Here is a 24,952-nt window from a genome sequence, read left to right as displayed (position 1 = left end):
TTCGGCAGGGTTCGGCAATTTTTTTCCGAACTTTGGTTCGGTTCGGGGTTCGGCAATAAATGCCAAATTAAATTTAACATAAGATCGCCAACCTACAAACAAGTAAACTCCCGGATGAACTGTCATGTATTAATAATAAATTTTGTTTCTAAAAGAATAGTTAAGATAATTGTTGAAATTTCTTTTGTTTTAATTAACAAAAAATAAGTCATTTCTACTTTCATTTTTAAAATGAAAATAAAAAAATCAAAAGAAAAAAATATTGATAACGAGAGAATCAGGCCAGAAATAGAATTACAAAGATCAGAATATTTTTTCACGATTATTTCATGTAGCTATGATCATGATCGATTACGATGTCATTGCCAACGCAGCTTCTCAAATTGGAAAGTGTTGATCGGGAATGTCGAAATAGTAGACAAACAACCTCCACTCAACTGTTATTATACCGGTAAAATTCACATTCCAAAGAATATGAGAGTTTTAGAAAGTCCCTATTTTCTGAAAAGTGGTAAAATCTGGTCAATGAATTACTTTAAAAAGATAAAATATCAGTCCATTCTTGGTCCAGAAAGATCGACGCTACGTGACTTCAAACATATTTCTAACACGAAAATGAGTACATGGGACTGTACTGCATATTTTAGTGTTGTGAAATCACTCGGCGTTGATCGTCAGAACTAAGACGGAACTGATAATTTATCATTTCATTTTCAGTAATTGGCCAGATTAAACCACTTTTAAGAAAATATTGACAATGGAAAAACGTTTCAAGTTTGGAATACGAATTTTACCTGTATATATAATAGCAACCGAGAGCAGGTTGTTTGGACTTCCTGTTTCAACTTTCCTTACCAACCATTTCCGGAACATCGATCAGGGAACATGCGTTGATTTGGTTTGAATTTTTATCTTTTTTGTTTTTTTCACCCTCATTCCTTCATCTCTTATTTATTTATCTTTTATATTAATATGGAAATTTCAGAAGGTGGAATATATATACTTTACCATTACTTTGTCAGTCACAAGGAATTAATTTATGTCTTTTCAATTAAATGTACATCCGATTACAGCAATACGTAATTCAACTACACTTTTTAACCGAGTTAAGCTTAAAATGTCCCCACATTTTATAAGGAAAAAATATATTCATGTTTAGGCCTGGGACGATTGTTATTATTACCATTCGATTATTTCCTGGAAAAATAATTGAATGATTCGATTGTTCGTCGGGAATCACGTCTTTTAAGTCACAATAGTTGACCTACTTTATGGTGACCCCCCCCCCCTCCCCATGAAGAAATCTCCATCAAAGTCACATGTTTAGCATAAATGAGGCCCTTTTCCCCCTTCTCCATGATTTTTTATATCAAAAGAAACTTCATGAAATGAGATTAAATCTTTCAGTTTATTGTTCCAATGAAAATCTTTCCTAAATCAATACTGGTACCCTGGTATTATGCATGCATCCCTCCAAGTGCCACACCCCTGCATATAAATGAATCAGCCCCGCCGAGTCCAAAGACGTAAACAACTCATTCATGAAGTATATTCTTTGAGACTGAGCCCAGGTGGAGCATTTCACTTGAAAAATTTCATCCCTTGCCCACACCATGTCCCCGCCTCCACTTGTGGCACTGCCCACGATGCTACACATGTATTAAAAAAAATATTTCATTTGAAATACCTTTCAAATTTACGATTTTTTTTGAACCCACATGTATAACTGGGTCTATTTTTGGAGACTAGTCGAGAAAGTACTGGTGAAGGCGGGCGCGTGTTGGAATGTAGTTTTCATTGGTTGAGGGGGATATAAAAAGGTTGCATTGTTCTGAAACATGAAAGAAATTCTCCGGCTCCCACCCCCTATCCTTCCCTCTCTCTTTCCCTCACACGCACACACACACACACAGATGGGGGAGGGGTCAATTTATTTCTGAAGTCATGACCTTTCCTGATGATAAAGGGAACCACATGCCTTCCGCTTCTTTGTTTCCCAAAGTTTCATTGGCTATCCGAAGGTCCAATCAGCTCAAGTGAGCTGGTTATGTGTTTACTTATTATTGTGCACGCACACAGTGACTTATTTTGTGTATGAGGGCAAGGTCGGGTGGGATTAACATTTTCGGAGCGTTATCATGTTGGTATGTAACTGTGAATGTGATACAATCATTGATAATTTTTGAAACATTACCTCGGTAACATAATTTTTAAACCTGTAAAAAACAGCTGTCATCATTGTTTTCTTGTCATTTTATTATTATTACTTGGGTATTAGAGTTATGTCAACGTCATAATCGGGATCTGCCGAACATTCGATTAGTGTACATTTGGCTAATCGATTGGTGATTGGCGGCATGCCAATCGAACCATTCGATCAATCGATGTTTACTCCCAGGCCTATTCATGTTTATAAAAAAAATTGAAAATGATAAAAATTTAATCAAACACGAGACCGAAACTGTCATACTTTGTCATTTACGAGGAATGAATTTATGTCTGGTTCTTTTTCTTTATTAAATACAAAAAGATTTGGTCCGATTACGATCACGATCGATTACGGCAATACGTAAATACACCACACTTTTATACCGAGTTTAGCTTCAAAATGCCCCCTCATTTTATCAAGAAAAAATATATTTATGTTAATAAAATATTCTTAAGTTGATAACAGTTCAATCAAAGACGAGATGGGAGCTATCATAGTGGATTTTAAAAATATATTGAGTGGAATTCTCTTTGTGCACAATCACTAACCAATATATATTTTGTTAATTTTATAACTAAATCTATGTAGTCATCGCATTCACGCATTGCATACAAACATTCTTTATTTTTACCGAACTTCCGAACCAGGCCTTTGAGTTCGGTTCGGTTCGGTCCGGTTCGGAAGTGCCAAGTTCGGCGAACTTCCGTTCGGTTCGGCGGTTCGGCTGCAGCACTAATTCAAAATTTTCTTCCAAAATAAAAATCAAGACAATAAATGGTTCATTTGTTGAGACAAACATCGAAAACTATCATCTTGATTTAAAATGAAAAGATTCATTCTCCTGTGTATCTATGAAGCGGTTTAAAGGTATATGATTAAAATTGAGAGAATTGATGAAAACATCTATCAATTAATCATGGCTTACAAAGTCTTGAGAGACAGTAACCACATTTCAAGTTAAGCCCAAAGACTGGGCCCTAAAATCAGAAAACTACACATGAAAAATGAGATGTGGTTCATATTAACCCTAAAAAGACTGGGGGGGGGGCCTTTTAGGCCCCCCCCTGTACATAAATCGCGATAACTTTTTTGCGCATGAAGCGTTCGCGCCGCCATTTCATGACTTTTTTCTCTTGAGTTTTGCGCAACTTTTGATACCAAATTTGTATACCCCTATGCCACGGTTGCGGAGTTACGTAACATTTTCGTATCACATGTCACATAAGAAATTGAAATTTGTATTCGTTTGTGTGTAAAGTGTATGGTATTTGAATGAATGTTATACACATTGTTTTCTAACTACATTTTTATTTGTTTCTTTCTATATTATGTCACTTGTGAATTCAAGTAGCAGTTCTAGGATATGAAAATAATGAAAAACATTGCATAAAAAATAAAGAAATACATAAGAAATGCAAAATAAAGAAATACATAAGAAATTAAAATCAAAGAAAAACATAAGAAAAGTAGTGCAAAATACCAGAATCGCTTGCACAACTATATTTAGTAATTACTAATTTGCATAAGCATATCTAATAATTCAAGCATGAAACAACACAATTCCATGATAAACAACCTCTTCTTACAGCTGAAAACCTTGAAACGGGAATTTATGGACCGCAATAAGTACCAAAATATGAAAAATTCAATTTTTTGATAAAAATTTGCATATTCGCATAATTAATTATGCATATATTAAAAAATACAATGAATATCAGTATTTTGACTATGTTTTCTTTTAGAGGACATGACAAAGGATGTGTGTGCCAAATTTGGTTGCGATCGGACGACCAACGGCCGAGATCTTAGGGGGGGGGGCCCAAAAGGCCCCCCCCCCCCAGTTTTTCTAGCCTCCAAAATAGCCCAGTCTTTTTAGGGTTAAGCACTAAATAAAAGCAGATTAATATTTTTGTTCTAAATAAAGATTTGGACTATCAAAATTACAATAGAACAATGATATTCCTTACATAAACATCCATCTTGAGTCTCTTCTCTAGCTGACTGCGTTTGAGCAGTATGACTTCTCTGAGCCTGTCTTTACGGGTATCAAGGAGAGCCTTCTTCTTGACGATCTCCTCTCTCTCCTGCCTCATTGCTAGGAGTTTCCTCTTCCGATTCTGTCTCTCCTCTTTCTCAATACGATCCAACATTGATTTCATTACCATCTGACATGCATGTTCTCTGCAGAGAGACACACATCAAAAGCAAGAATGCTTTTAAAAAATCACCAACACCAGTGCATTTCTTTCTACAATGTCATCAAATTTTTGCATATTTGACCTTATATTGGGAAATAATGACATCTTTATTCTCATATGTTGTGGCTCCACAAGGAATAATAAACAAAATTTATAGAGCGCTTTGTACAAAAGTTTCAAAGTGCTAAGAAAGAAGGGGGGAAAATACAAGATATCTCACAAAAAGAACAACAAAGGAACTGAAAGTGAAAACACCATTATGAAAAATTAATTATATGTACAAATAAAGAGATAATCGGTGAATACACAACTTAAATATAATGGGTCGATAATCATGTATGTAAATTTAAATAATCCTAATAACTAACCTAACAATCCGACTTAAAAAATCTGAACACAATATGATAATAGCCTATTTATAAATGTTCTCATATTTCGCATACATTCTATACGAGAGATGTTTAAAAAAAATCTAGATTCTGCATCGTGTTGGAATTAGAAACTGTACGTCATGTTATTTTCATTCACTTTTGCCTTGATTGGGAGGGGTTGAAATAATAGGCTCTTTGAAGTAACACATTACACGACTGACCAGAAATTATGATCCTGACCCAAACTAAGCTCACTTGTTCAGTACAAGTACCAGGGCATGGCTGTTTTGTTTAACAAGTGGAATGCCTCTGGCCGTCTCACCTGCATCACGCGGTTCGATATAGCAGCAGTGCTGACTTTGCATACTACTCTAAGGCGTGACGTCAATATCCGGGAGGGGTGTGCAAACGGGTTTGCACGCCCTCATTACTTTTCATGCACGCGCTTGCACGCCACGAAGTTAATGAGGTTGAATTTGCATATCAATAGAGCACCCCTACGATCATCGCGGAGTGACATAACGAGCCCGTGCAGTCGCGTTCTGGCACTTCTATTGTTCGCGGGCATTGGGCTGGCAAGCCAAGAGGAATTTATTGGCGCGTGTGGAGGAGTTCCTTACCTCAATTGTTTGCCGTGAAATGTTGTGAGGGTGCAACTACTAGTATAATGAATGACGATGTGTGCCGTAATGAATTGGTTGGAAGGCGTGACAAGTATTCAAAGGGACAAGAACCTGGACGCAAAAATTTTGGTCCGGCGAATTGCTTATTCATGCTTATAACTTGGTCACATTTGCTATACGGCGGTCGTACGGCGAGTCAATAACTGCGCAGCCGTTTTAACATTTTATGTACGAGCTACATAATGTGGTTTGTATAAAAATGAATAAAATGGCTGTATTCAACTCGCCGTACGGCCGTCCTAGAGCAAATGTGACCAATGTATTAGTACCTGGTGATGTGAGCTTCCAAAAATATGTATATAATTCTCGTAAATTCCTTATAAAGATGGAAAGGGAAATAAATTTTGATTTGGCTACCAGCGGAAGTAAAATGCGATCCGTCAAAGCATTCGATCAACCGCGGCGACCGCGCACAACGTCTACAGGAGCTGGACCCACTGAACCAGCTTGCAGAGCTCTGTTCGCTCAGATGTGATTACAACCATGCCTAATAATAATTCCCAAAGCGCTGACAAATACGACAGCATTGTCACTGGTACGTGATTGCCCCGATTTAGTCCTCAGAAAAGTTTAGTCACAACTCCGTATCGTTCTTGCTGTATACCCGCACACTCAAACAATATCAGTTTGATAACATGTGCGCGCAGGTGCAAGCATATAATACAAGGTAACTTGAGGCAGAGCTTTGCCGCTATGAAACAAAATTCTCTTTACGCTACGTACCAATATCTCCAATAGCTTTTGCAGTAGCGTATGCTCGAGGTGGAGTTCGAGTTGAATGAAAATTTGACAGTGGTTCCCCCTCATAGGGTGTTTTCATAACAAAAAAAAAATACAAGCAAAAAATTATCTAAGTGTGTGTGTGGGGGGGGGATGAACTCCTGCAACATTCCCTGACCTTACCTCCGTCATTTTTGCTCTGTGACGGCCGTACGGCGCATCAAAAACATTTTTTTTGTAATAGCTATACAAACAAGTGGTCTGAATAAAAATGGATAAAACATGCGTTTCCGACTCACCGTACGGCCGCCGTAGAGCAAATATGACCGAGGCATTTAGAACGCAAAATTATGAGGATGGAAACTTGGATAAAGTAATGTTCATTATTTAATGTTTGTTATGACTTCTCTTAATATCATGAAATGGCTGAGCAAATTACTTGTATATTTTTTGAGATAACTCAAAATGATGAAGAAAAAAGTATTAATTTGAAAATATATGAAATGATGAAGATTGACTTGCATTTTTACATTACAAAGTTTTATTTTGTTTCTCAAAAGGCCAGGGGGGGCACGGGCCGACTGTGCCCCCCCCCCTGGATCCTCCAATACTCATGGGTACTAGCATTCGTATTTATGCATACAACTTATTGAAATCCTCATCCATTCCCGTTTCCCAGTCATGTTCAGTTCTCAATCTCCTTTGTTATTCGTTCTTTGAGCCTAGTTCGTATTGGTCAAGACTTTGTTTAAATTACTCTCAAGACCCCAATGCACTTGATTTACTTCGTTTTAGGAAAGATAACTCTTATAAAGTCCCATTGAAGCTTTGAAGTTAATGCCCCGGAGCGACTTGAATGGGTTCGATTAACTACACTGTCTCGCACGTGTTGCGAACAAAGAAGGTGTGAAAATCACAATTAACAACTAACAATAGGAAGAATCCGTTTCAACTGAAGTTACGCAACGATCTCTGATAATCTCTAATTGTGCTTTCTTTACCCCAATGAATCCTCCCAAACCACATTGTCCAATCACGGAACTACTACAAATAGTCAGCAATTATGAAAACGAAATGATGATCGAGGATGATATAATGGTGATGGTAATAATGATGTTGGTGATAATGAAGGATAAGGAGGATGAGGGTGAAAGCGGTTGTAATGATGATGACGATTATAACATTTTTGTTTGTTTTAAAATTTATAAACATATTGATGTGTGAATAAAAAAAAACAAGACATTATGATCGCGATGATATCGAAAAGAAAGGTAATGATGGCTGATTATGATAATAGTGATGATTATGATTGCAATCCCAACGATGATGGCAATGACAAGAATGGTGATAATAATGATTATAATGTTGATATAATGGTGATGGTAATAATGATCGTAATAATTATAATGTTGATATAATGGTGATGGTAATAATGATCGTAAAAATAATAATTATAATGTTGATATAATGGTGATGGTAATAATGAGCGTAATTGATCACGAGAATGTTTATTACGACAAGATTGATGATTATGGAAGCAGTAGTGATGATCAGAGGATAATATTTTACTGTGGTGGACAATAATGATGCACCCTATGAACAAAGGATATGTCCTCTGCTCCGCCGCCCGGGTTGATTTATTAATGTTTTATGATGATGACGGTGATAATGACAGTGATGAAGGTAATGAGATTAAAATGACAGTGATGAAGGTGCCGAGATTAATTATGATAATAATCCTAGTTTTGATGATTACAATGATTATGATTATGGCGATTGTGGTGGCATGACAGTGGGGGAAGGGGCATGTTTGTCTTGAATTTCATTTGAAAATTAAAGGTAGGTCGTAGACTGAACAGTTTCATCGAGTGTTTCTCACCAAGGCGAACTTCTACTTCAAGCTAATTACGGAGCTGCAACTCTTTTCATTTGGTTCGAGATTCGACCCATGAACCTCGTGTACAGAGAACGAATGATCAATAACCAGGTAACATATGGTATACGATGTCAATTATGGACGAATTTTTCTCCTTATGTCTATTTATCGTATGGTTGACACCCGGGGTTGAAATCACAATGAGGCAAAATTTGATTGCATGGTGACTTCTTTAAAAAAAAATCGTAAGTTTGGGATTTTTAAGGGGAAGGCAACACTTATGCTGGATTTTCCCCAACAAATATGATTTTCAAAACTTGTAAGAATGATGGTTGAGTGAACAGGAAATGTAAATTTTGTGTAGCCTATTCTTTTTGTCATTTTACAAATAAAAATTCTTGTGTATCTCCACCCCCCTCTATATTTCCCAGACCCCTATCACTTCCAGGATGGTAGCCTATTCAAAACTTATTTGCCGCTGAAGTGACCGGTGGCTGATAGTCATTTTTTAAAATTCTTTTTATTGAATGATTACCAAGAAATTGACTTGATTATAATTTATGAAATACTTTATTGAAACACTGAATGCCTGATTTATTACACTGCCAATTGAAATAGTTGATTTAATGATAAATTGTTGATTGAAAAAGTTGATGCCCCAATTATCATTATAATCAAATTATAACATTCTGCTCTGGACTTCAAGCGTACATGACAATAAAAATCAGTAACTCAACAGAAGGGGAGGGCGGGAGAGGGGGAGGGGCTAAAATGTTCTGTTGACCCTTATTCCATCAACCTACTTCTCCCACTTCCAATCTCACCCCTATTTTCCTGACTCCAATGAACACATTGCCGAGAGCCTCATGATAATGTTGAAATGTTGCCCAAAATGTGTAATTTTTGTTCGATTTAATAATTTATGAAACTTGCTTAAACATTCATAACTGGTCATGACTAATCAGTAATTCATCACAACGCCCTTAACATTGCAAGTTCCAAAGCCTTATGATTTTCCCCTCAAAAACTGACCAAAAAATGGAAGGCTAATTCCAGCCTAATTTTCATACCCTTTGGCTTTGTTTCAGTAGGCAGTGTTCGCTCAAACGTGATAGTATTTCAACTTTTTGGTGTCATATGAAAGTTGATTTTATTGGCTTCCATAACATTTTAAGTCTTTCCCCCAAAGTGATATATATTTTTTTTTTGGGGGGGGAGCACTGTGTTAGTAGAAGCGAATAGTTATAATACCCGTAAACGAAAAAATAATAAAATAACCAGAGAACCAAATAAACGAAAATCCCTACTCCACAACCCGAGCCTCAAAATAGAGGCTCTTTCAAAAGTCAGGCGAATGCAGAACTTGTTCTTGTACAAGTGACTCGACCCTGGCCTGGTACTGGAGTCGAGACGACGGTTAGCCATGGATCAACCGGTAGTCTACGGGCATGACGGGGCTCGAGTCGGAGCAGTCGGAGGCAGCCGGACTTGTGCAAAACAATTCCACTCACAAAATTTAGAAGCCAGCATTAGAAATGTAACAAAGTCTGGCACAAATACATATTTCTAATACCGGTAGATATAAAACTTTAATGCATGACTGATTACGACCCTTTATGTGACAATCGCTTCGCTCCAAGTCGGATTTGACTTTAAGATACTGGATAATCTCATTTTCGTTTCACGAGTCTTATTATGGTATCGGCAAAGTGAAAATAAAAGATCAATACAGTCGAGCCATAATAAAAAAAATACGAGGAAATTAATTACGTGCAAGTCAAATATCTTAAAGTTCAGAAAATTTTGAATACATTTAGAGCCGGGAGGGGGTGGCCTACAAAATAAGATATACGGGCATGTGCCGCTGAAATGGGTCGCTCTTTTGGAAGAAATCTCTAAACATGGGGTATAGTTTTATGCTGGAAAATCACTAAACATGCATGGCCCCAATTTTTAGATAATTGTTTTTAGTTACATGGGTTCATGCCCCCAATTTTTAGATAATGGCCTTAAACATGGGTCCATATTCTCAAATTTGGGGTGATAACCTTTTTTTGGTAAAGTTTTAAGCATTAACAATGGGTAGGGGAAGGCGGGGTAAGTTGAGCATAGGGGCAAGTTGAGCCACCAGCCCCAGGCCAATAATGAATGAGTCAGACATTGTGGTGGTGTCATGTATTGATGACCCATAGCATAACCCCTAACCCCACCACATTGTTTCCAACTTTGAAACAAAAAGTAGTTTTTTAGAGGGAAAAATATGAATTTCAGCCAAAAAAGTAAAAAAGAGTGTAAAATAGATAAGTGCTTTATAAACACACACGTCTTTAAAAATAATAAAGACATGATAACAACATCATTAGTCCAGGTATGGATCATCATTCTTGCCATAGTCTTTTATATGATGGATGCATGATAAATGTGTGGATACAAAATTATCGCACTAAGTTCGGACTGGGGTAAGTTGAGCCAAACAGCATGGGGCAAGTTGAGCCATGGTAATTCCTATGGTAATGTATCTTAGAAAACGAACAAACCATAAAAATCGATTTAAATGCAGGCTGAAAGGAGCAAATTTACATGACTGCTCTTTTCCTTTTACAGGATGTTAGTATTTATAGAGAATTAGCAAGTGAAAAGACTTTAAACAAAAAATTGACATGCTGGTTCTCCCCCATACATTTTGTACATAGTTTTTGTGGCTCAACTTACCCCAGAAGGTGGCTCAAACTTACCCCATATATGGGGCAAGTTGAGCCATTTGACATCGTTTTTTTCAAAGGTCACGATGACTTTCAGTGTGGGGATAGAAAGTTATATATAGGTGGAAAATATTTCAGAAGAATTAAATTTCAAGGCAAGGTACTTATTTCGACAAGATTATTAATCATATCAATTCTAACATGCAAAAAGCAAAAACTGTCACAACTTACCCCGCCTTCCCCTACCTTTTAGCCAAAATGACCCGTAATCGGTATGGGTATTGATCCCGCATCAGCCGCACACCCCCGTCCAAACCAAATCTAAGTACCCCCGGACCTGCCCCCCCCCCCCCTATAGAGGCAGAGTCAACGTTGAAAAGAAACTAAAAAACTGAACGACGGAAGAGAGTATAGCCGAGATTGAGAACAATCATGGTAAAAAATACAATAGAATATAAAGCCATTTCGTCATATACATCCCGCCGGGGGGGGGGGGTCGCAAATTCTCAGGCCAATACACAATATCACCGAACTGTTCGGACCAGATTTGCAACACTGGGGGAAAAGGATTAAAATGGTACCCACAAAATGAAGGGAAGTATTTTTGCATGTCATGGACGGATGAAGACCCTCATTAAAATATTTGCATATATACGGGTTGACGTGGTTGTGCATAGCCTATTTCGTGTTTGTAAATGGTATTCCGTTCTGTATAGTCTGAATTCTTAACCTTATATCAACTTTTTTTTCTCTCTTTTGGGGATTTTGTAGATTAGCATCTATATCCTGTATTTTATGTTATTAATTATGTTGTGTAATCCAGGCCCGCCCCGCTCTCGCTTTTAAAGGGGTCGATGGGAGTCGATTTAAATTCGTTGTGAATCTATGGTTGAAGGGATGTGACCCCCCCCCCCCCTTCAATGGAATGACATAACGAATCGGCAGCAGTGGTCCTTGAACCGATTTGTCTATGCTATACTTTTTTATGTTTTATAAATAAATTATCACATACAAATCCTTTACATCAAATGTTCACTAAAAATTACAAATCAATTAATGATAATTCATAATATTTACTAGGCCAATATTTACATAAGATCGAAGTGATCAGGAAAATGAAAAGAGAAAAAAGAGAGAAGCCAGAGTACATTTCATTAAAACAATAACATACTTTTACTGTAGTCATTTACATCGCATGCATGCCTATATTTATTTTTATTATAATATGTTTCTTTTTAAACTGAATAAATAAACTTGAACTTGATTTTGATACAGTGACCTGAATGTTTTCATAATTTTATATGGCCAACCTCTCCTTCCGGCCCTACCGTTCTATTTATCATTCTTCCTCCATTACAGATCTTCTTCCTCCTTTTCCCCTCCATCTCGAGTAATCACTTTCTTCCTTGGAAAGGGTGCAGCTCGTTCGCCTCCAGCTCCTCAAACATCGAGAGGTACACATCGACAGGGCAAAAAAAATCCTTTTTATGGAGACCACCCTGCTGATGTCCACGTTTAATGAATTGCATATACTTTCACAGTATTGACTTTTCAGAAACTTTTTAACATTTGCTAAGATTTTATGTACACGAGATGACACTCAAAACTTCTTTTCTAAAATCTTGTACCATTATTTGAGAACTCATTAATACCAATAAATCATGTAATGGACCTCAGCACTCTTCATGTAGTCATGTTCGATTGACTTTGTAAAAAGTAAAACACACACATTATTTAATTTTTTTATCTTGTCTTAAAGATAAAATAGACTTATAAGAAACATAGCTGCTGCATAATCAGTGTGATTCATTTTTGTTTTGTCAAAATTATCTCATCGGCGATTCCGTTAAAAATGCCCTATAAATAATGGGACCTATAGAGTTACATGTATATTTGTATTTTACGTGAATTAAAGCCACCGACAAGCTATGAATCGACTTGGAGAAGACATGCACGCAACTATAATAGAGTCTATAACATACAGACAATGAGGCATTCAGCATGTTCAGGGTTTCACATTCAAACCGCTATACGCAGTAGATCTATAGCATAACTTCAATTGGAACGGATTTTCCTATTGTTAGCTACTTTGTGATTTTCACACCTTCATCCATTGTTCTCAAAACGTGCTAGACGGCGTAATTGACCCAAGTCAGGTTCAAGGGGTCGTTATAGCTATATAGGGTCGTTGACTTCAACCATGGACCTACCGATAGATGTATAGTGCAGGTACATTATGGCCCACTCTAGACCGTTGCATGAAATCACCCGAAATATCTAACTATTCATTAATGCCTATAATGAGGGCTCGAAATCTGATGATATTGGCCTGAAATCTGTACATTTTCAAGCACCTTTGTAACTATAAATATGATGCATCAAGTTAATATATTTTAACCATTAATGCGAACGCAAACCGTGAACCAATTTTTTTGATAAACTGTCATGAAAAGGGGATTTCAAGTAGTTTGTTGTACAGTGCGTCCCAGAAAAAACGAAACCGAGATTTAGCGATCATTTATCATTTCTTAATCATAAATAAAATAGACAAATGACCTACCAATTTAAAGCTTAGAATCTCCTCTTTCATCTGATATTCCTTAGATTATTTCTCATTCACGCATGAGTGAGCAAAGACAGTTTGAAGAAAGGATATCAAAAACTCATTTGGCGGGGGTATCTGGGTTTCAAAAAGAAAACCACATTTTTGAAAAATTCAATATCTCCTCTTTAATTTGATACCTAAATTACAGAAAATGGTCAAGAAATAACAAAGTTCTGGTCATTTGAAATAAGGCTTGAATTTCAATAATTTCATAAAATGAAGAGGTTCTCCAGGCTGGCTTTCAAACTCACTCGACACTCCGTTTTGTTGACCATCAGCCATGCGTTAAATCTTTTGTTCACCATGCGAAAGCTTCTGTGGGAAACCTCTGAAAACACGTTTATCTCATGAAATCTGGGACGCACTGTATAATCAACAGGGGCGGATCCAGGAGGGGGCCAAGCCGCCCCCTATTTTTTACAACCTGCAGAAAAAAACTCTTTAACTTGATAGTAACTATGAAAAACAGAAAGAAAAGTAAGAAAGAGGTATCATACCCATGATGTGTAATTTACAGCCTCGTAACGGTCGGCCCGACCCCAAAGGAAACAAGAAAAAGGTGGGGGGAAGAATTGGAATATAGATTTTATATAAAAAAAAATCGCTCGCACTTCGCGCTTGCATTGCCTGTGTAATGAATCCCATTCAAGAGGATTAAATGGCGCTTATATATCCAGTTCTGAAATCAATTTGCACACATTTCAGCTCGCGCATCAAGCTTTTATTAATTTGTTTGCTTTACACAAATTGTTTATATTTACCTCGCCCTGCGCGCTCGCATTGTTTGATTTGTGAGTTACCTATCCTCTTTGGAAATTCTAACCAAAATTTGTCAAAATGCTCCTTTATCATGTCAGTATATATAAAAAACTAAGCTCGTGCTTCGCGCTCGCATTAAATTGTTTGAGACACACAGCTTGTTCTTTATTTAAATAAAAACACGCTTAGACTTTTCCAGATTTCAGGTCGGAATATCAAAAATTTTGAGCTCGCGCTTCGCACTCTCATTATTTAATTGGTGATACTTGTATCCTCTTCATTAATCACTAAAAAGAAAACCACAGTCCTAATTGAGCCCCTTTTCATGTTATAATGAAATTTCGGCTCGCGCTTCGCACTCGCATTGTTGGATATTTTTCTTTTTTTCATGATTATAAAATCTCATCAGAATCTTCAGGTCTAAGGACATAAAATATCAAAGAATTTGAGCTCGCGCTCGCATTATATATCAAGACCACATGAGCTCCCTTATCTTGTTTATATCAATTAAAACTAACACGTACTTAAAACTTCAGTCTTTAGTTAGGACTACCCCCTGAAAAAACAACAAAAAATCAGATTATAGCAGCCAATCGAGAAAAATGTTGATGAAAATATTTTTCGGTCCTCCTATTGGCGAAAGCTGGATCCGCCCCTGATCCAACATCGTCGAGAAAAGACGTATTTAATATTTCTTTACTGAGAACAGGGGATCTTAACGAAAGGTATATCAAATGTATTTTAACTTATTGACCCCTCGAAAAATATGTATCGCAAATTAATATGAGATGCTACCAACTTCTATTTTGTTTTATCTACGTTTCCAACTTTGTCGAGAAAATGCATCTTTAATATTTCTTTACGGAGAACAGGGGATCATAACGAAAGGTATATATAAATCTATTTTAACTTGTTCACCCGTAAAAACAACTTTAAAACATGTCCTGATAGATCGCACACCCATCTGAGATGTCATGTGACTTCCATTATGTTTTATTTACGTTTCCAACATCGTCGAGAAAAGACGTATTTAATATTTCTTTACGGAGAACAGGGGATCATAACGAAAGGTATATAAAATCTATTTTAACTTGTTCACCCGTAAAAACAATTTTAAAACATGTCCTGATAGATCGCACACCCATCTGAGATGTTTGTGACTTCTATTCTGTTTTATTTACGTTTCCAACATCGTCGAGAAAAGACGTATTTAATATTTCTTTACGAACAGGGGATCATAACGAAAGGTATATAAAATCTATTTTAACTTGTTCACCCGTAAAAACAATTTTAAAACATGTCCTGATAGATCGCACACCCATCTGAGATGTTTGTGACTTCTATTATGTTTTATTTACGTTTCCAACATCGTCGAGAAAAGACATATTCAATATTTCTTAACGGAGAACAAGAGATCATAACGAAAGGTATATAAATCTATTTTAACTTGTTCACCCGTAAAAACAATTTTAAAACATGTCCTGATAGATCGCACACCCATCTGAGATGTTTGTGACTTCTATTCTGTTTTATTTACGTTTCCAACATCGTCGAGAAAAGACATATTTAATATTTCTTAACGGAGAACAAGAGATCATAACGAAAGGTATATCAAATGTATTTTAATTTATTGACCCCTCGAAAAATATGTATCGCAAATTAGTATGAGATGCTACCAACTTCTACTTTGTTTTATCTACGTTTCCAACTTTGTCGAGAAAATGCATCTTTAATATTTCTTTACGGAGAACAGGGGATCATAACGAAAGGTATATAAAATCTATTTTAACTTGTTCACCCGTAAAAACAATAGATCGCACACCTATCTGAGATGTTTGTGACTTCTATTCTATTTTATTTACGTTTCCAACATCGTCGAGAAAAGACGTATTTCTATGATGTGTTACTTTCCTTTCGTCAACTATATTTCGTCATGGAGAACGGGAGTTCATAACGGATTTTCACTCGTTCGCCCCTGAAAACAATATAAAGCATGTCCTGATCCGCCACCGTTTTGCTTGCGCGACTCTCGTAAACACGGAATGTTTTGTTTTTATTGGTATTTTGTACAGGAAGCTAGCCCCAGGCAACCCCTAGTATTCCACCTCGTAGATCCGCCCGCACGTCACGCGCTGCAAAGCTCATCTTCGCTGCAAATGTTATCCGACGTGCACGCCGAACACGGACCTCATTTTATGTGAAGAATACGCTAGCGCGCTGTGTGTGTGTGTATGTGAAATTGCACTATTCAGTGTATTCTCGTGCGACGCTTCGGCGGGCGCGGATTAGCCAATAGCGATCGAGATAATAATTGCCCCGTTCCCCAGCGTGTACGGATTATGCAAATTAGCTTTAATGTAGAATATAACGGTACTTCCTACTAATCTCTTGGAACACCTTTGCACACTCTCATTATGGAACAATAGCTATGCACGCGTTGGAACGCATTTGGGCTTTTGACGCTCCGCCTAACTCGCACAAGATGTTCAGGGATACATGGTTACTCTTATGTCCTCTTTTTATGAACTAGACCAATAAACTTACAGAGATATGATGGTTATTCAACAAAAAACCCCAACATGGCCAAAGTTCATTGACCTTACATGACCTTTGACCTTGATCATGTGACCTGAAACTGGAACAGGATGTTCAGTGATACTTGATTACTCTTATGTACAAGTTTCATGAATCAGATCCATAAACTTTCAAAGTTATGATGGTAATTCAACAGATACACCCAATTCGGCTAAAGTTCATTGACCTTTGACCTTGGACATGTGACCTGAAACACGCACAGGATGTTCAGTGATACTTGGTTACTCTAATGTCCAAGTTTAACGAACTAGACCAATAAACTTTCAAAGTTATGATGGTAATTCAACAGATACCCCCGATTCGGCCAAAGTTCATTGACCCTAAATGACCTTTGACCTTAATCATGAGACCTGAAACTTGCACAAAATGTTCAGTGATGCTTGATTACTATTATGTCCAAGTTTCATGAATCAGATCCATAAACTTTCAAAGTTATGATGGGAATTCAACAGATATCCCCAATTCGGCCAAAGTTCATTGACCCTAAATGACCTTTGACCTTGATCATGTGACCTGAAACTTGCACAAAATGTTCAGTGATGCTTGATTACTATTATGTCCAAGTTTCATGAATCAGATCCATAAACTTTCAAAGTTATGATGGGAATTCAACAGATATCCCCAATTCGTCCAAAGTTCATTGACCCTAAATGACCTTTGACCTTGGTCATGTGACGTGAAACTCATGCAGGACATTCATTGATACTTGATTAACCTTATGTCCAAGTTTCATGAACTAGGTCCATATATTTTCTAAGTTATGATGACATTTCAAAAACTTAACCTCAGGTTAAGATTTCGATGTTGATTCCTCCAACATGGTCTAAGTTCATTGACCCTAAATGACCTTTGACCTTGGTCATGTGACATGAAACTCTAATAGGATGTTCAGTAATACTTGATTAACCTTATGGCCAAGTTTTATTAACTAGGTCCATATACTTTCTAAGTTATGATGTCATTTCAAAAACTTAACCTCAGGTTAAGATTTGATGTTGACGCCGCCGCCGCCACCGCCGCCGCCGCCGCCGCCGTCGCCGTCGCCGTCGGAAAAGCGGCGCCTATAGTCTCACTTTGCTTCGCAGGTGAGACAAAAATGGAAAAGTATATTCTTCCCAAAATGGTCAACAAAGACAACATCAAGTTGTTACCTTTGTGTTTTTTCCTTCTCCTTTGACTGTTTCCGATATTGCTCCTGCATCTGCTGTCTCGACTGTTGCTTCTGGAAAACAGAAAGACATTGTCATTTCAGATGATCACTCTGATTCGTACATAAGTATATTACTAAACTACTGTGCAAGCTAAATTCAAAATAACATATAACCTTGGATGGTAAGGTTTGCTGTAACACCATCCAAGTCAGCTCTGGAAAGGACGGTCAGTTATATTTGTGATAATAAACCTCGAATGACCCTTAATCTCAATGTTTTGAGCAGAAAAAACTCTCTTCATCATGAATATCACTGCAAACCTTGCCATCCGGTCTTAACACCAGGCAAACATTCAAAGCCCACAAAGCTCTTCTTGGTTTGTTCTCACACACATTGAAAAGTCAAGTGTGTCCATACAAGCCCAACAACAGTAACCAAGCAAGGTAGAGGTCGTATCTAACTGGCATATATTCCAATACAGATGAACACCTCAGCCCTGTATTACAAATAGTTCCAATTGATCCGATCAGCCACAACTATGGACGGCCAGCAACATCCACATCTAAAATTCAAATATGTTCAAAATATTTCTTAGAAATGATGGATATTCATACGTTCACCATTCTCTGAAAGATTCAGCACTGTGATTCTCTTTGTTTACTAAGCAGATTGTGCAAATTTCCTGTAGAAAAAATTATGGTATGTATGGAATTCCATACAGTTGCGATTGATTGGATCAATGATAATTCTTTGTAAGTCGGGCCAAGGTATGAGCAGCTTTCAAGGTGGATTGACAAATAAAGGCCTGTTCAGATAAAGCTTATTTGCAGGCAAATGCAGGCATATTATATTACTATTATATACCTACCTTTTGAGTAACCCTGAGATGATCGGGTGTGAACTGCTTATGCGCTTGGATGGCTGCTAACGGTGTTTGACCTTGTCCTTGCTTAGCTTTCTGGAGGAGCTCCAGTTGCTGTTTGATCAGGTTTACCTACAAAAAAGACAACATGTATGTCACTGGGTTCAATATTCAGAACTGCTTGAAGTTTACAATTTAGAGCAATTTATGAAAAATGAAAATCCATATTTTATTGTTCGAAATAGACGTGAAATGAAATACTAAAAAACTTTGCCTAATTGATCGTGGGCCCGGCAGCCGCTGTGCAGCCCCAGATCGACGAGGCTCTATCCCTTTAATCGTTGAATGCCAAACAGGGTAGCAGCAACTCCCATCTTTTAACGTCTTTTGGTCTGACGCAGCCGGGGTTTGAACCCCCAACCTCCCAGTTGTAAGATGGACGGTCTACCGACTGAGCCAACACACCGGTAATTGGATGGTTCAATGTATACCAAAACTCAACAAGCAAAGGATGATGTACAAAACAGGTGACAAATAACAATCTATTACGAACACACGGCATGCACCTGAATTTCCTGAAAAAGGTATTGCAAACACAAGCAGATCATACCACCAACACCAACAGCAAAACCTCACTACAAATTCCTACACCGATTCTTGCGTATGATCAATAGTGAAAATCTGCCAATCACTACGCTTTACATGTATGTTATAGTGCCCAGGTTATCCCGATCTTACCTGTTGTTGCGGAGTAAGAGCAGATAGGACCTGGTTTCCCACCACCCCAGCAGCACCACTGGTTGATGGTCCTGAAGCTGCTACCTGCACCCCAGGTCTTATTGGGGATATCGAAGTCATTCCTGTCGATGTCTTCTGTATGAGTAGGTTGTCCCCTTGGGTCTGGGCTAGACGGATAGGTTTAGCCTGAGGTGATTGAGGCAGGTTGGTGTTCAGGTTGTGGGATTTGATGGAGATCTGGGGCTGCTGCGGGAGACTGGCAATCTACAAGTAGGTGGACAGAAGAAAGGATAGTACAGTCAGAAGATTTTTTTTCATACTTCATTCAATCTAAACCTGACAAAAAACATTCAAGACTATTTCTGAACCAGCAGTTGAATTTCATAAATGCTACACCTGGAATGTCATTAAAAGCTCCTTTGGATATAAATTCTTCAAGTCTTGTTTTCAAACTGCTTTAAAAGCATCTCCTGTATTCCATTCCAGAAATGTGACATGATCCTCACAATGTCAATGTGCAGTTCTATGAAATATAATTCATCATCTTCAGCATCCAAACCATCTACAACTCACATCCAACCAAACTGACATCCAACCAAACTGACCTTGGTAATCTGTGGTTGTTGGACAGGTTTCTGGGCCAGCCTCTGTTGTTGAGCCACTAGGTTCGCCGGTGAAGTGATGGTGGTCACAGCTGCAGCAGCCGCTGCTGCTTGTTGCTTCTGAGTTTGCTGAGTCTGCTGAACTGCCTGCACGGCTGCTTGGAGATTCACCTGGGGTATGCTTCCTGGGGTAGATCCTGAAAATGATAACGAAACTAACTCTGAAATACTGCATATCAAATTAATGGGTTTAACCCTATCTAGGCCCCCCCTCAACGAATAGCGCGATATTTTCGCCGTGCAAAATTTTTTGACCGCGCCACTTTCTGACTTTTTACTTTCAAGTCTTATGCAACTTTTGAGACCAATTTTGCATCGCCCGGGTACGTGGTTCTGAAATTACGCAACATTATGTAAGTGCATGTCAGACCAAAAATGGCTCAAAAACATGATTTTGTGTACAAAGTCAAGCAAATTGTGTTTTCAACCAAAATTCATAAATGTATGATTATTTTTAGTTTTGCTTGTCTAAATGAATTTATTTTATCCTTTTTATGATCTCAGAAGAGTCCCCAACAAATTTCATTGAAAAAACAATGAAAACAAAAGGTAAAAAAAACAGAATTACATAAGTAATTGCAAAAAACAATATAATACATAAGAAAATGATTTGATATCACAATTTTTTTCATGTACACTAGCTGAGAACAGCACAAAGAGTTTCTATACCAAAAATTAGTACATTTGGAGCTTTATTTAGGAAGTTAGAGGAAAAAGAATGATTTTGCATACTAATTAAGCATAAATTAGCATAAACACGTAATAGCGATTCACGGGATATAAATTACTATACAACTGTGTAGATTATGTCCCAGGCAACCCACATGCCAATTTTCAGTGCGAGCGCGTGGTCGACGGCCGAGATCTCAAGGGGGGGGGGCCTGGGAGGCCCCCCCCCGGCCATATGAACTCCTAAAATACCGCGGCCTAGATAGGGTTAACAATACCAGTGTGGTGAGGATTACAAAAGGAGTTTGAAGGAGTACAAAATCCAATAAAATGACCACTGTTACGGCCTTCCTGAAATAATATTTCTTTCAAGGTTCCCAGCTTTTCAAGAAAACAAAATTCCTTGATTTTTCCCTGATGATGTTTAAAAAATTCCCTGATAATCATTCATTCCCAGTTTCACATGTTTTCTAAGTTGTTGCAGTGAATTGCATGTATTTTGAGTATAAAAATAATGTATTACTAAGTAGTACCAACATAACCAGTCATTCAATGGATGATGTTTTGATATGCAACAAAATATAACAGAGTCTGACTGACTACCATGCTTTTGACCCGATCAAAATTCCCTGATTTTTCCCTGATTTGAGGCATTTTCCCTGATTTGAGATTCCCTGATATTTCCCTGAATGGAAAAAAGTATAGTAATTTTCCCTAATGGGCTGGGAACCCTGTTCTTTAGTTCAAATGAAAACTTGTAATGTTCTTATATCATTATGGCTGTAGCACAACATGAATTGCAGTAATAATGGAAACAAAATATTAGGCTCGGATGTTCAAGGTTGAATACTTTATGGAATTGTCCTTTAAAGATAAATTCCAGTATTGGTAACGATCTCAAAATGACTTTTTACAGAATCTAATATAATGACCACCCAAGTGTCTGGTTGTATGAATAAAAAATATGTGCCGAAGGATTCTGGAAGAAATTGTGTAATTGCTGAGAAATAAGCAAAATAAGCGCGGATTCGGTCACTTCCGTCGGGTCTTTATTCCAACAATAATAATACACTGTCCCACGTGTTCTTATCTGTGTTGGTGATCTTCAGTGTGAACATTTTTCAGCATAGATTTCAAGATTTCACAAAGTTCAGTTTATGTAACTGTACCAGATCTAGATCCTCGATGATATACTGACAATTAAGCCTGGTTTTACAGACTTTCTCATGAAATCAGTGTTTACTGCAACTACTGGCATTTCTCTTTAAGTAAAGCAAAGGAGTGCGCTTAATGTCTATGAAGGAATACCGTCAATTGTTATTCAGTGTATGATTTATGGCAATGATGGCTAAATGGCAGATAAAACCAATTTTCCACGCAGTCTGACCTTGGGAAGCATTAGGCGTCAAGACCAGCCTCTGAAGAACTGCTCCTTGACTGGTCTGGGTCTGGATGAGTTGGGCTGGGATCATCTGGCCTGTTCCTTGGACCTGGACCTGGGCGGGTGTGATGACAAACTTCTGCCCGCCAACCTGCAGAACCTGGGCTTGGTTGCTGAAGACCTGGGCTTGACCGGTCAACTGGGGCTGACCTATAGAACGGGAGAAGTGAAATGTTGCTACAAGTATGGTATCTATCAAACATTGAATATCAAAATACATCACAGTAAACAGAATATTAAAACACTTTTAACACGATTCCCAATGAATAGGATTTATGTCCGACTAACAAGGTCACTCTTTCCTACTCCACTCAATATTCATTACGTTAGTGAGTTAAGAATTGAAAAAAAAAACTTTGAAAACACATTTAATATCACTCATTTTTGTGTTTGGGGGAAATGGAATACATATATTCATCATACCAGGAATGATTGAAGAAGCATCTAGAAATTAAGAATCCGCACTTCAATTTTCCGTGGGTGAAAAATATCATCTGATGGACAATGCAAGTCAATAAAATAGAACAGAATAAACTGACCCTGAGCTGGAGAAGTGGTTGCAGCCACCGTTGTAGCACCCACTGCGGTGGTTGGTGCCTGCACCTTCACACCGATAGGGACCGTGCCTCCAGGTGCAATCTGCTGTACACCGGCGGGTTTGATGGCCGTTACCTTGCCTGGAGTATTGGGAGCTATGATGGTGGTGGATTGTGCACCACCAGCGGCGCTGGCTACACCAGGTAGAGGCATCTGCTTGATGACCTTCAGAGTACCGGCACCCCCAGCGCCGGGGGAGTTGGTGATGACGTAACGGGCTTGACCCGCAGCTGCAGGGTTGTTGGCGGTGATGATGCGCGCCTGGTGGTGGATGGGTAGAGTCAAAGGGATCTTTTTAGCTTACATATGACATTTACAGTCATGGTGCCTGTTTCACAATACTTGTTATAATAACAATAAATTTGCGATAACAGTTAAAAGCTTCTGACATTATTCCATTTGATTGGCTGATAGAAAACGTGTTATACATATTATGCATATGATATTATAACAATTTTTTATGAAAAAGGACCATGGATAAATTCAAAACTAACAAATAACAACAATACTTCTGACTTAAATACATGTACATAGCGCTCAATACAAAACACTCCAAAATCATAACCCTTATTGTTGGATTCATTCCTGTAAAGCATATGAACCAACAGCCTTAATAGCATCCCCCTCTCAAGGTCTCAACTACTCAATCTGTCCAAGTTCTTACCCATAATGACACATTATAAGCAGTGCAATCTAATACATGTAGGCCCTTTTGAATTAATACACACTAATTTACTACTTAATACATTCATATTGGAATAATTATGTTAGTAAATAGCAAGAGATACCTGTCCTCTCTAAAATACTTTAGTTTTTCTCATGAATAATATTATACGCTAATCAATATCCTCTGTATTACTAATTGTTATCTCAAAAGGTATATTTCAAGAATAGCCATCTATAACACACAGGCAATGAGAGACAACACTGGGGCCCGTATTCTGAAGTCAGGTTTAACTTAGACCATGGTCTAACATTGTGTTACAATTATGGGAAGCCAAATGTGTCAAAATTATGTTTTCATTGAATGCTTCTAATGTTCACTGTGCTCTTTCCTATTTTTTAAGGTGAAGACAACTATCTTATTCATCCTTCCCAGACAATTAAGGATTGAGACTAAAATGAGTAGATACATTCAACCTCTACTGTTACAGAATTATGCGACAAGTGGCTTCCCATAGTTAAACCACAGCTTTAAACCAGAGTTTAAATTAAACCCGCCTTCAGAATTTGGCCAGTGTTGGTCAGTTTGCTCTCCCTTTAAAGGACAAATCCACCCAACAAAATATTGATTTGAATAAAAAGAGAAAAATCCAACAAGCATGACACTAAAAATTTCACCAAAATCGGATGTAAAATAAGAAAGTAATGACATTTAAAACTTTTGCTTAATTTCACAAAACATTTATATGCACATCCTGGTCAGTATGCAAATAAGGAGACTGATGACGCAATCCACTCACTATTTCTTTTATATTTATTATATGAAATATAAAATATTCTTTATTTTCTCCTCATTGTCAAGTGAAAAAGTGAAAAAATTTGATACTATATGGTTCAGTCAAGTTGGTCCTTATTGTCAAATATGTAAACAAGTGGAATGCCTCTGGCCGTCTCACCTGCATCACGCGGTTCAATGCAGCAACAGTGCTGACTTTGAATACTACTCTAACTCGCACAAGATGTTCAGTGATACATGGTTACTCTTATGTCCACTTTTTATGAACTAGACCAATAAACTTACAGAGATATGATGGTTATTCAACAAAAAAAAACCCAACATGGCCAAAGTTCATTGACCTTACATGACCTTTGACCTTGATCATGTGACCTGAAACTCGAACAGGATGTTCAAAGATACTTGATTACTCTAATGTACAAGTTTCATGAATCAGATCCATAAACATTCAAAATTATGATGGTAATTCAACAGATACACCCAATTCGGCCAAAGTTCATTGACCTTTGACCTTGGTCATGTGACCTGAAACGTGCACAGCATGTTCAGTGATACTTGATTACTCTAATGTCCAAGTTTAATGAACTAGACCAATAAACTTTCAAAGTTATGATGGTAATTCAACAGATACCCCCGATTCGGCCAAAGTTCATTG

The 24,952-nt window shown here is 37.7% G+C and overlaps 1 protein-coding gene across 1 annotated transcript in view; it reads right to left on the bottom strand.

The window, feature by feature from the left end:
- LOC121422469 (nucleosome-remodeling factor subunit BPTF-like) overlaps positions 1 to 24,952 on the bottom strand; it is a 50,964-nt gene that overhangs the window by 5,234 nt on the left and 20,778 nt on the right. Inside the window, exons 9-15 of the mRNA XM_041617539.1 lie at positions 22,781 to 23,099; positions 22,188 to 22,391; positions 20,075 to 20,268; positions 19,470 to 19,733; positions 18,738 to 18,863; positions 17,870 to 17,940; positions 4,177 to 4,390 (exon numbers count right to left, since the gene is read on the bottom strand). Coding sequence (XP_041473473.1) covers positions 4,177 to 4,390; positions 17,870 to 17,940; positions 18,738 to 18,863; positions 19,470 to 19,733; positions 20,075 to 20,268; positions 22,188 to 22,391; positions 22,781 to 23,099 — 1,392 coding nt within the window. The remainder of the gene's footprint in view (positions 1 to 4,176; positions 4,391 to 17,869; positions 17,941 to 18,737; positions 18,864 to 19,469; positions 19,734 to 20,074; positions 20,269 to 22,187; positions 22,392 to 22,780; positions 23,100 to 24,952) is intronic.

Source organism: Lytechinus variegatus, chromosome 10 (genome assembly GCF_018143015.1).
Source record: "Lytechinus variegatus isolate NC3 chromosome 10, Lvar_3.0, whole genome shotgun sequence".
NCBI lineage: Eukaryota > Metazoa > Echinodermata > Echinoidea > Temnopleuroida > Toxopneustidae > Lytechinus > Lytechinus variegatus.
This window is presented reverse-complemented; position numbering and strand designations above follow the sequence as displayed.